Consider the following 13,798-nt stretch of genomic DNA (forward strand, 5'->3'; position numbering starts at 1 on the left):
ATTTGAACAAAAAAGACCAAGGAGGAAGAACTTAGTTGCTAAATGTAAGGGGTTTCTTTTATTTTCTTGCATTAAGATTTATAAAGAAGGGAGCCATTCTTCAAAAATACGCCTCAATTACATTTTTATTTCACAGAAACTAAACAAAATAAAATCAGATATGTGCAGTTTGGAAGATAAAATGAGAGGAATGTCATTCTGGTGATTCATATTTTTTTTCTAGATTCATGTTCTTGGACAAAAATGAAACATGTTTCTCACAGCTACGTTTTAAACATTTAACACTTTAGTGTCTTAGTTTGAAGATATGGGCAAGGTGATTTCACAGCAAAATTCTTGTAGGGCTAAAAGGGCTTTAAAGTAGTTATACGATCTTTAACAATATTAAATAATGTGCACTTTATCTTGAATTTTTTTTTTAATAGGCTGAATATATTCTATAGAATATTATAATTTGTACCGACATGTATTATTAAATGCTGCACAGAACGTTAAAAAAATAAATCCCAAAACTCATGGTAAAAATAACCCAAAATGAATAACAGTATGGCCAAATTTCGAATTTAACCTCAATACAATCCCCTTCTTATAAACAGTGTCATCACAGCAGTGACACATCAAGAACAAATTTATAACACAAATACATCAACTAAAACTTTAATCCTTCACTTCCCATACAACAAAGACCGTAAATAAGGTTGCTAGGATGCGACATTGAAAGGACAAAACTTGCACACATTACAGCATCAAACCATGAATCAATAATGCAGTCCTGCTGATGGTATACACTGGTATAATGGTACAAACTTACTCAATCCGGTGTCTTGGATGGAAAGAAAAATGAAAAAGAAAAAGTACTGATTAAGGACCCCAATGTCCATAGTTGAGCATTAAATTAAGATTATTAAATCAAAAAGATTCACATTTGTCACACCAATTGGCAGGGGAGGCTGAACATGAACAAATGAGCACTGTTACAAGTTGCAAGATAGCCTAAGCTGTACTCAATGAGGGAGGATGTGAGCTATGCCACTGATGATTTGATATCAAACAAAGCAGCCATCAGTCTTTTTCACTTGCGTTTTGCTTTATCTTGTTTCTTTTTGCTGCTCCTCCACCATTTCTGTGCCACCTTCCAGTACTCAAATAAAAACTGGTGTAAACATTATGGCAGAACCGGTCCGGCCTTTTTTTTTTTTTTTTTTCCATTCATAATGATCATCTTTATATTGAAGTAAAAAAAAAATGGGTTATGGGATGTGTACTGTGGCCCGGCAGTAGAGAGTGGCAAAAGGAGGCAAGAGTTATAGCGTGGGAGGCTTGAGGCCATACTTCTTGGCCACCTCTGTCTGGGCATAAGCAGCATCACAGAGGGAGTAGAGATGGGCCATCTCCATCTCTGACTTGGCCAAGTTGATGGCCTTGTTGAACATGTCTATAGCCTTGTCCAGATTGCCTCTGTGGAAAAAAATTGAAAATGTTTGCTTTTTTTTTTTTTTGAGTTTAGTCTGAAACTAAAACCATAAGGTTGTAATAGCCACATAAAAGTTTCAATAAAATCACTGATTTACAAATTAGGAACAGAAAAAAAAACAGGAAGCAACGTAACATCACAAACCTTTGGACTTCAATGGTTCCCATGGTTTCATAAGCAAAGTCACATTTATTGTCAATTTCAATGGCTTTGCTAATGAGTTCAAGGCCCATTTCCAGATCCTGTTTCCACTGAAGCTGCAACAAACTGCAAAAGAAACACAACTGATAAGTATTTTCTTAATTGAACTTGAATGGATTAACAGGATTCTTTAAGTACAAAAAAAACATACAACTAACCCTTTGTGGACATATGTTGTGGCATTGTCTGGCTCTAGTTCAATACATTTGTCATACATTTCATCTGCCTTACCAAACTGTTGCTGGTCTGTTAGTGCCTATCACCAAAGAAAAAGAAGAAAAAAAAAAAAAAAAGTACATACAAATACATCATAGTTAAGTAAAGAACGATAAAGAAGTAAACAATGATTAAGAATAATTTTATTAATTTTTTTTTTATGCAATCAAGGTGAGCAATACCTGTGCATAAAGAGCATAGCCCTCAGCACACTTTGGAAACCTCCTAATGACGTCCTCAAAACCATCCATGGCTTTCTGAACCTGGGATGGGTTGTTTCCAGTGTAGGCCTGTCGGTACTATGAGAAAAAAATGCCAATAACATTTTTACAATGAGTAAAATGAATTTCTCATATCAGGTTCTTCTAGTTGAAAGTCAATAGTAGTAGACCACATACATTAAGCAAAGGTATCATCTCGTTCAAACAGCTTCAAGAACAGTGCCAGCATAAAGGTGCAACCTTCCTGTGGTACTTACCAATGCAAAACACTTCTGGGCCTGGGCAAGTGCAGAGTCTGGCCGAAGCTTTATACATTCATCAAAATCTCCCACAGCCTCCTCTACCTGATCCAGCAGAATCTTCAACTGAGAAATGAAAATATTACCAATAGGATGTCAAGACATTTCCACAACTTTGATGTTGCTAATTAGCAGCTGTTAGGGAATGTTGCAGAGCAGCGAAGCAAATTGTAAGAACGATAGTAAATGAAAATGAGCGTTATAAATTCCACATAGCTGCTATGGTGTACAAACATCTTAAGGTAAACTGGTGAATGCCATCTCAAGAATGTTACAGACCGAAACAATCCAAAATGCCCAGAAGCACATCTAAGTCACTAACTGACTTCAAAAGACAATTTTTGCAGCGGATTTTCCATCTACTGACAGTTTTTATTTAAACTCTTCTGTAAGACGCCCATCAAACTGGCTGATTAATGCCACGGTCACAACTAGACTTTGATCATGCATCAGTCGTAATATGACGTCACACTCCGCAACAACAAATAATAATAAAGGCAATGTGTAAAAATATACATTCTATTGTACTTTACTGCAATGCTGTAAACTTGCAGCTTTAAAGTTTGCTGCCTTATAATTCAGCTAAGACTTCACAGCGTGATAAAACTTCTATTGGTAGATTTCTATAAAAATCTTCTATTGGTCAAATCTGTTCATGCGATACAAATTTGCAGGTTAGAGTTCACCAAACTTTGGAATTCAACAAAATTCACATGAACATTTGTAAATGAAATTCACTGGAACAAAAAACGTAGTTTGACTGGCCCTTAAAAAGAGGTGACAGACTAAACAAGTGAGACAGATTTATAATAATAATAATAATAAAAAATAATAATAATAATATTCATTATTTTTAAGTTTAATAGAACATAAATAAATCAACTTGTCACAGTTAGCATGGATTAGATCCATGTATGAATTTGGAACTTCAATGCAAGCAGCTCACAACAGTCTCCTCTACGGAGAATATCAAGCAGGCCATGTATTTGAGGTGACAAGGTCATTAACTCGGCCGGGTCATGAACTGAGCAGGGATTTGAGTTGCTATTGCAACAGCACCTTATTCTTCAAAAACTGTAAATGAAGATTATGGCTGAAAATATTAATAATCAAGAAAATTCTACATAAGGACTTTCTTTAAAGCATTTCTTTAGATGAAAAGTCCAACATGTACACAAAGTCATCATACCTGTCCCCTGTGGTGGTAGACATCTGCGTTACGGGGGTCGATCTCTGCAGCCATGTTGAAGTCTTGTGTGGAGAGCTGGGGCTGCTGTTGCTGCATGTACATGCTTCCACGTTTAATGAGTGCATTAGCACGTAACTGAAACACAACAGAAAGATGCTTTAACACCAATATTATAAGACACTTAATTTGGAAGATGACAGTAAGAGAAGGATTCTTCCGATCCTAATCCCATTACCTTGACACTGGCATCAACCAGGTTGATGACACGGTCAAGATCAGGCTGTGCAGCTGTAGCGTTGCCTATCAGTAGGTAGAAGGTGGCTCTCAGTAGAAGAGCTTCGGCTGTGTACCTTCCTCCAGACTCGATCTCCTTTGTGCACTCACTGATGATCTTATCGTAGTTCTCCTCCTCCATATACTGCTTAGCCTTTAGGTAGCCTGAGCTGAGGAAACAGATGTTCAATACTGTAGTTAATTAACAATAATATATATATATAATTTAGGAAATAATTTTGATTCAAATGAGAAAAAAAAATAACAGCAATAAAAATCTTCTCTCTTTTTTTTACTTGTGTAAATTAATTATTGAATTAGAAAATTCTCTTGAATTATGGTTATGAATAAGTTATTCATTCATCTCTGCTGATCACTGGTAGATTATCTTTGGAAAGTGAAAGTGACTTTACGATGGGTTGCGATGGTACACTGCCTAGCTTGTGATCAGGGGCCTCATTTATAAAATGTTGTGCAGAAACCATCCTAAGTATGATCATCTCTCAAATATGCGTATTTGTGATTCATAGAATGTATACACAGAATAGGCACATACACCTCTCTTTCAGATGTGAATCTGAAATATATGAAATATGAATCGCAAATGATCTTGAACTTGCATGCAACTGAATTGTTTCAGCTCTCTGCCTTGTAAACGACTCCTAATTAATGTCATTAGCATGTAAAAGATCACCAGTCATCATCCAAATTCTGTAATTTAGAACAGCGAGCTGCAAGAACAGCTTACATTTTTAAAAACCAGCAGTACTCCGAACAAGAAAAAGTGTGAACGTCTACTCAGACCCTGATGAGATGCTAAGTACTTTTCGTCAAAGGAAGTTTTTACAAATATGAGCGTTGGTGTGAATTTAAGAACATGCACACTCTAAAATCAAATCTGTGCGTATGCACGTTTTATAAATGAGGCCCCAGATTTTGTGAGCAGGTATTATAAGAATGAACTGAACATTTAGAATTTAAAAGCAATGAAAGGAAACACTGAGTGTACAAATCTCAGTGTGAATGGGCAAAATATAAAGCCCTCAGGTCTCACCTTCCTGTAACCTCCGAGGCCTCACCCTCTTTGTCTTTATCCTCATCTTTCTTTTCCCCCTTCTGTAAAGGCTGTGAAATTATGTCATCAGTAAAGGAGCTGAAGTAGGACTTGATGAACTGAGGAGATGGCATAAGGGGCTCCCGGTTCTGAGAAGAGCAAGTACGAGAAAGCAAAAGAGAGGGAGATACTATAAATATATGATGTAGTTTGTTTAAGTCTTAGACTTGTACCTTTCAGTCACATTCCCACCTTGTATTTTTCTTTGGCCTTCTCTTTTCCCAGCTGTTTCAGAACCTTGTCTGCCAGTAGCATGCTCTGCTGATTCTGGAAAACCTCCAGAATACATACTGCTGTCACATCTTCCAAAAAAAAAAAAAAAAAAAAATCATGGACAACTTGACCGCTAATATCAGTGACTGTTATAGCAGGTTGTTTAAAATGTTGCTTAAAAGCATTAAGAGATTAAACACATCATACATGACTTTATAATCTTTCACAGAAAGAAAAAATTCTAGTGAATTTCAAATTACAAAAACACAAATCAAACTACCATAATAATGCTAACCTTCTAAACACTCCTTCTTGTTACCCAATTTTTCCAGGGCTTTGGCACGCCTAAAAAGGGCTTTTACATAGCAAGGATTCAGCTCAACTGCCTGAGAGCAATCCTGTATCACTTCTGTCCATTTCAGCTACAACACAAAAATAAACCAAAAAATAAACAATCATTCAGACATGTAACATTTTGTATGTGATACTACAAATGACAATCTGAGAGAAACAAACCTGCTGCTCGTAGGCCGCTGCTCTATTCTGGTAGAAGGTGGACAGATCTCCTTTCTGTTCTTTGGGACATAGGCTGATTGCTTCTGTGTAGCACTGGATCGCCTGCTCATATTTGCCAGCCTTAAAGTATTTGTTGCCCTTATTCTTAGCAGACTGTGCTCTGTCAAGGGGACTCTGGATGGGCAGACACAACTATTTTAATCAAAACTACAAAAGTATAATAAATAAAATGCATGCTTTGATTATTTTTATATATATGTTATATTTATGCTTCTATTAAACTTTTTCATTAAACCCAGAGTTGAAATTAACTAGTTCCCTTTTCAAATGACAATAAATTCAAACACAAACTAAATCACTGCCATTTTGAAAATGTGAAAATTGTATATTCTAGCTACATACACAAAAAAAAGCAATTAGCCCACATTTTCAGAAGACAGGCTACATACAAGAATTTGTCAAATCTGACAGGACATCAGCAAACAGACCAGCAGAAAAAGGTTCACTTAATTGTGTTTGCCAAGTTCTTTGTCATTAGCTTAGTCAATGTTCATCTCAAATGAAGCTACTGATTAGCAGGTATTGCAACAGTAAGCTTCATATGGTGATTCTGTTTGTGTGCCTAATGCATGTCTTTCCCTAATCTACAAATGAAAATACTGTCTTTTTTCCCATGTTGATGTTCCTGTTGAGCTTGTTAAGCTTTAACAAATAGACCTAGATGAAGTGAAAATGAAACTTTAGAATAATTTCACCTTCACCTGCCAATATACCATTCAAAAACACTTCAAAATCTCTGCCTAAGACTCCTCCCCCTGTCTAGTCCCGGCCAAATCCCCCACCCCACGTCTGTCTGTCTGTCTAATCCTCAGAGCTTACAGAGAGGTGATCTTCCTATTGAGAATGAAGTCAGTTATATCACAGATAGTACAAAAGCAGCATATACATTCACAAATTGCAAAGTATATTGATGGAAGTATCTACGCATTCCCTGCAACTCCAACTAGATACTGTCATGCCATTTTGTCAACACATTTTAAAAGCTCAATAACTCCAAGTTGTAGGATACACAGAAGCATTATTCAGATGTACTTTTCAGCACATTCAAAACAATACAAACAGGGAAGCATACTGCCAAATGTTGTTAACCATATGCATGAAACGAAAAATGAACAATCAAAAAGGAACACCTAAAATGTTCTGTACAACTGAAATACGCTGAAAGATAATGCACCTTGCACATAATGCAAGATATAATGCAATATAACATTGCTTGATACATGCATCTCTCATTCAGAGACTATAAGGATGGAACTATCTGATCCTTAAATCTGAACATGACTCCAAGTTATGTCTTGAAGCTGCAAGTGCATGCTTTGCTTCTTCATTTTTGTTTGGAAAAGCAAGCCTATAATAGATGGAATGCAGCTGCTGTATCACATTCATGTATTGGGTTACATATAACTGTTACTTACCACACACATGAATATCACGGATGTTCCATAAATTTAACTTCAACAATTTCCACTGGTTCAATCAGGAGGAACTATTTTATATTTTTAAATGAATGGATATATGTGTGTAATTAATGCATGCATTTATTGTGACTAAAGGTCCCCACACTTTTTGACTAATTACTTCCAGTCTGGATAAGAATTTTAATCAGAATGATTCACAAAGCAGTAGTTTGACCAAAAAGAATCAAGTTCGCAAATTCGTTTGAGTTCACAAATCAATCACTAGGTTTTCTTTGACCGGAACCACGTGAACAGAAGAGATAGACTGCAGTTTGACCCTGACTGTGTGACTGAAACTAATGTATCATAAATACTAAGCATGCATAGGTCCATGTGCGACAAAGTTTTTAGGCTTAAATTTCGTTAAAATATAGCCGACGCTGTCAACATATGAAGTACAAGCATGCAGTAATTAAACAGATACACGACTAATAGTTTACAAGGAAACTGTCACATGTGTGGATTTGTCCCACTCTGACTGCCTCCTCGCCTCGAATATAACACACACCACCAGAAATTCTATACGTGTAAAAAAAATCTGAACCATTAAGCGTGGGATCAAAATATATCCTGCATTATAACGTGTTATAAAACCAAGAGAAATGTACAATTCTAGCAGACTAAGTTACTCAGATTCTGAACACAGGTGTGGTTTGGAAGCTAACTGGCTAACGTTAATGCACTTTCGCTAACATGGGCTAGTTTGTCAAGCTGTGTCCTTGACTGAGAATGCGGTTATGTCGGGGTGTCAAGAAAATATTTACAGGCAAAATAACAGGTCCAAATATACAATTAATGTGCATTAAAAACGTGGACAGTTTGACATTATAATTAGGCTCATTAACGTTACCATGTTCTCCAGCTCTGGATTGGTCGCACCGTGCTGGCCCTGGACAGGGCTAGCGCTTCCTTCGGGAGTTTTCCTCTCCCCATTCCTTTTCCCTTGCTTTTCTTTGCCGCGACTTCGGTTCCACAGGTAGACAGCACCGACACCGAGGACAATCGGAGTCCCGACCAGGAGTGCTAGCTGCCAACGGGGGAGCCCACTCCCGGTCTGAGGCTCTACGGGTTTCGACGCAGCCATCATGCACGCAGCAGCACCCAGCTAACGCGCAAACTCAGACACTAACGTGCGCACGCAACAACGAACCACCTCCTTTACACAAGCTACTCTGAGGTCGCCGCGCTGAGCACTCAGCAGGTGGTATCATGGGATACTGGAGGACTACGGCCTGTTATCCACAATGAACTGAATTTTTAGATATGTATATATGTATTGTGCATAAACAGATTCTGATTGCTTCTAAACCATAATGTGGTAGGCTGCTTATTGTACTTTTAAACTAAAATCAGTGTTCCACTGAAGAAAAATAAAAAAATAAATAAAAAAATAAATAAATATATATATGTGTGTGTGTATATATTTATATGTATATATATTTATATGAATATGTGTATATATATATATATATATATATTTATTTATTTATTTATTTTTTCTCCAACACATTTAAATATTCTTTTGTTTCGTCTTCATTCAACTGTGTTATTTTTCATGCTTGAACTTTTGTAGTCTATTTGCAGAGACCCTCTTTTCTTTTTCTCTCTCAGAAATTGGGCACTGTCATTCAAGGATCTTGCCCCCTACTCTGCATATCCAAGTATATTGTAATTACAACTTCAAATCCACAATTATGGCCTACAGCAAATAAATAAATAATAAAAACTCTCAAAATATTAGAATATTTAATTTAAAATTTAATTAAATTACAATTCATACACTAAATACCAGCTATCTCTTCTAGCTCAGTACACAAAACTTGACAGTTATCCAGAAGACTCCAGAATCCAAGTTTCTTGAAGTACAGTGTAAAGTTTCTGCAGTCTGTGACGATTTGGAATGGCATGTCATGTGCTAATGTAATATGCTAACTCTTTTAGAGTACTTCATGTTAACGTCTACTGACAAGTTTTATGGAGATGCTGACTTCCTTTTCCAGCAGGACTTAGCACCTGCCCATCTGGGCCAAAAATACTATGAATTCATTTGCTAATGATATTACTTTGCTTGATTGGCCAACCAGCTCACCTGACCTGAACACCATAGAGCAGGGATAGGCAACGTCGTTCCTGGGCTGCATCCGAAAACTTAGGCAGCTGACTTGCTGCCTCGCTGCCTTACGAGGCAATGACTTTGCAGGCAGCGTTTTTGCACGAAGGCACCTCATGAAACTGATTTCGGACAGGCTTCTGAGGCAGTGTAATGGTTTAATGGTCTACAACAAAATAGAACGAGTTTTAGTGATAACAAAAATATTTACCTACTATAATACTAATTTCTCACTAGAAATAACATCAAAAGTGCAAAAAGTTAATCAGAAATATACATTTACACACAAACTAACCACCAAATGCAACTTTCAGATGCCATCTTAATTTTTTAGCTCAACCGTCACGGAATGGAACGCACAGGATTGTGGGATATCAAAGGCAGCGAAGAATACATCTATGCTGCCTTCAAAAATCGATCAGATGAAGGTATCTCATGAGAAAGGAAGTGAAGCTAACTTTGGATTCGGACGTGCCTTGATGCCTTCCTACCTCAAAATGTGTCCTCCGAAGGCAGCATATTTCAGTTTTTGGATGCAGCCCTGGGATGCCCCTGTCCTGTAGAGTTTAGCCCGCCAACCCTAATCAAACATACCTGAACAAGCTAATCAAGGTCTTCAGAATTAGGGCTACAGGCAGGTGAGGTTTTTTTCAGGGTTGGAGCTAAACTCTGCAAGACATCAGCACTCCAGGACCGATGTTGCCTACCCCTTCCATAGAGTATCTATGGGGTAAGGTCAACAGGAAGATGAGAAACACCAAAACCAACAATACAGATGAACTGAAGCTTCTATCAAAGCAACCTAAATCTCAATAAAGCCTCAGCAGTATGGCAAGCCGGTTTAACATTTAATCTATAAACTGTACTAGTATATATTTTCATGCTACTAGAACTTATTTTTAGATACTAGTATATTTTTCATTAAGTACTATAGTACATATTTATTAGCTACTAGTGCTTATTCTTTAGGTCCTAGTACCTTTTTAAAAGACAGTGTAGTGAACAACATCACATTCCAGGGCCCAGTTTATGATGGGGCCCCTCTCTGACCAATTAATCCATCTATGGGAACTGTAGATTTTCAAAGTCTTTTAATTCCAGTAACTTGAAATTAAACAAAGCTTGGAGATGCTGGGGATTGAACACAGGACCTCATACGTGCAGAGCATGTGCTCTACCACTGAGCTACATCCCCATATAGTGACAAGCTTTGGTACTTGTGTAGTTTTACAAACACTACAAATTGTGGGAACTCTACAAGAGCAAAATAAAATTTGTCTGCTCAAATTTGCATGAAATGCATTAAACAAAGCTTGGAGATGCTGGGGATTGAACCCAAGACCTCATACATGCGAAGCATGCGCTCTACCTCTGAGCTACATCCCCACTTAATTCCAGCCTTTTCTGTTATACAAACACTACAAATCCAGTTGTGGGAACTCTACAAGAGAGAAATAAAGTTTGTCTGCTGAAATTTGCATGAAATGTATTAAACAAAGCTTGGAGATGCTGGGGATTGAACCCAGTACCTCATACATGCTAAGCATGCACTCTAAAATTGAGATACATCTCCATTTAACCGTAGTCTTTTCTGCTTTTGTAGGCTGACAAACACCATAAATCCAGCTGTGGGTACTCTACAGGACAGAAATGAAAGTCGATTGCTCAAATTTGCATGAAAGTAATTAAACATTAAACAGTGCTTGAAGATGCTGTGGACTGAACAGAGGACCTCATACATGCAAAACATGTAATGCTCTGTTTCTGTAGTTTTACAAACACTATAAATACAGTTGTGGGAACTTAACAGGACAGAAGTGAACCTGTGACCTCATACATACTAAGCATGCGCTTTAACACTGAGCTACATCCTCATATTGTAAAATGCTTTGCTGTTTCTGTAGTTTTACAAATACTATAAATCCTGTTGTGGGAATGCTACAGGACAGAAATGAAAGCCGTTTGCTCAAATTTGCATGAAATGTATTAAACGAAGCTTGGAGATGCTGGGGACTGAACAGAGGACCTCATACATGCAAAGCATGTAATGCTCTGTTTCTGTAGTTTTACAAACACTATAAATACAGTTGTGGGAACTTAACAGGACAGAAGTGAACCTATGACCTCATACATACTAAGCATGCGCTTTAACACTGAGCTACATCCTCATATTGTAAAATGCTTTGCTCTTTCTGTAGTTTTACAAATACTATAAATCCTGTTGTGGGAATGCTACAGGACAGAAATGAAAGCCGTTTGCTCAAATTTGCATGAAATGCAGTAACGAAATCTTGGAGATGCTTTGGATTGAACCCAGGACCTCATACATGTGAAGCATGCGCTCTACTACTGAGCTACACCCCCACTTAATTACAGACTTTTCTGTTTCCATAGGTTTGCAAAGTAATTTAATTCCAGTAACGTGAAATCAACAGGACAGAAATGTAATTTGTTTGCTCAAATTTCCATGAAATGCATTAAATAAAGCTTGGAGATGCTGGGGATTGAACCCAGGATCTCATACATGCAAAGCATGCGCTCTACCACTGAGCTACATCCCATATAGTGACGAGCATTGGTACTTGTGTAGTTTTACAAACACTACAAATTGTGGGAACTCTACAAGAGAGAAATAAAATTTGTCTGCTCAAATTTGCATGAAATGTATTAAACAAAGCTTGGAGATGCTGGGGACTGAAGAGAGGACCTCATACATGCAAAGCATGTAATGCTCTGTTTCTGTAGTTTTACAAACACTATAAATACAGTTGTGGGAACTTAACAGGACAGAAGTGAAATTCTTTTGCTTAAATTTGCATGAAAGTTTTTAAATAGTGCTGGGTGATACTGGGGATTGAACCTATGACCTCTACATTTGAGAAATGAAGCATGCGCTCTACCACTGAGCTACATCCCCATAGAGTGACAAGCTTTGGTACTTGTGTAGTTTTACAAACACTACAAATTGTGGGAACTCTACAAGAGAGAAATAGAATTTGTCTGCTCAAATTTGCATGAAATGTATTAAACAAAGCTTGGAGATGCTGGGGACTGGACAGAGGACCTCATACATGCAAAGCATGTAATGCTCTGTTTCTGTAGTTTTACAAACACTATAAATACAGTTGTGGGAACTTAACAGGACAGAAGTGAACCTATGACCTCATACATACTAAGCATGCGTTTTAACACTGAGCTACATCCTCATATTGTAAAATGCTTTGCTGCTTCTCTAGTTTTACAAATACTATAAATCCTGTTGTGGGAATACTACAGGACAGAAATGAAAGTGACAAGCTTTGATACTTCTGTAGTTCCTACCACTGAGGTACATGCCCATGTAGCGTCTGCTTATGATCCTTGATGGTCATTGTGGTTTTATGTCTTAGAGACCCCTTTTAACCTGTGACATTAGCTAAATAACTCACAGACCTGGCCCCAAATTCTACATTTATATAGTGCGTAATTGCCAGTGGTTGTTCCCCCCCACTGTCAGACGCTAAGCAGAATTGACTATCTGTTCTCTCCATCGGACTTCAAACACATTCCGAAAAGGAGTGAATGACCCCCCCTGTGCCAGGCACCAACGGCCTGACTAGACCAGTGGTCTCCACAATTTCAAATACACATCACACACACACACACACATAAAGACATTTGCTTTATTTAGGCTATAATTAAGCAGCTATAAATGTATCTGATATATGCATGTGTTGTATGTATATTCCCCTATTATATTAACCTAGTTGCAACCCTTTACTTGTATTAGTTAGACTCTAAACGCCTATATTCAGGTGTATGAATGTATCTCTGGTTTAATATATGCTAGATGTTTCTTTCTTGATATCAAAATGATCTGCTCTTCATTTCTCAAACAATGATGTACACTGTGACCTTGTGAAATGCATCATAATATTCCTACAGTACTGTGGGAAGAAGTATACTGATCCAGCAGAAGTCATAAAACATGCAAATGAGGTGTAAGTGAGACAAACACTCTCCCGACGAAACTATGCGCGTTGTTACTGGTCGAACTGACCAGAAATGGGCGTTGCTGGATCCAGATAAAAACTTCTAACACCACCCAAAAGATCTTCTTCCTCTCTTCTCTTTTACCTTCGGTGCACTAGAGACATCATCACCGTGGAAACTTAGCGACTCCCCTTCGGGGGAGTTCGAGCTCATGGCAGCTTTGAGCTCAGTAACTTTGGAGACTTAACTTCGGACCAATCAACCCGTGGCTGGAATGACAAAGCTTTCGCTCCTAAAGGAATTCATCAAGAATTAAGAAACACATTGCAACAAACCAGTGCAAGCAACCGCTTGATAATGTTTAGAAGCGCTTCTAGGGTTCGACCACAGTTTGATTAAGGTGATGTAATTGATGGTTCTAACAGGTTGTGTCAGCTGATGTACAACTCCTGCCATTATACTCTTTCTCTCTCTTGCGCACGC

General features: G+C 37.7%; 1 protein-coding gene across 1 annotated transcript; it reads right to left on the reverse strand.

Moving 5' to 3' along the window:
- Window positions 1-107: 107 nt before the first annotated feature.
- Window positions 108-8,416, reverse strand: LOC306844895 (mitochondrial import receptor subunit TOM70-like). The gene is made up of 12 exons (XM_079377323.1): window positions 8,084-8,416; window positions 5,717-5,890; window positions 5,496-5,622; window positions 5,180-5,289; window positions 4,928-5,076; window positions 3,836-4,043; window positions 3,601-3,735; window positions 2,370-2,477; window positions 2,074-2,190; window positions 1,834-1,931; window positions 1,619-1,741; window positions 108-1,458 (listed from the first exon to the last, which is right to left on the reverse strand). The coding sequence occupies exons 1-12, from the start codon at window positions 8,318-8,320 to the stop codon at window positions 1,305-1,307; spliced, it is 1,740 nt and encodes a 579-aa protein (XP_079233449.1). The 5' UTR covers window positions 8,321-8,416; the 3' UTR covers window positions 108-1,304.
- Between the last annotated feature and the right edge of the window lie 5,382 nt (window positions 8,417-13,798).

Source organism: Barbus barbus, assembly GCF_936440315.1.
Source record: "Barbus barbus genome assembly, chromosome: 25".
NCBI classification, from domain to species: Eukaryota; Metazoa; Chordata; class Actinopteri; order Cypriniformes; family Cyprinidae; genus Barbus; species Barbus barbus.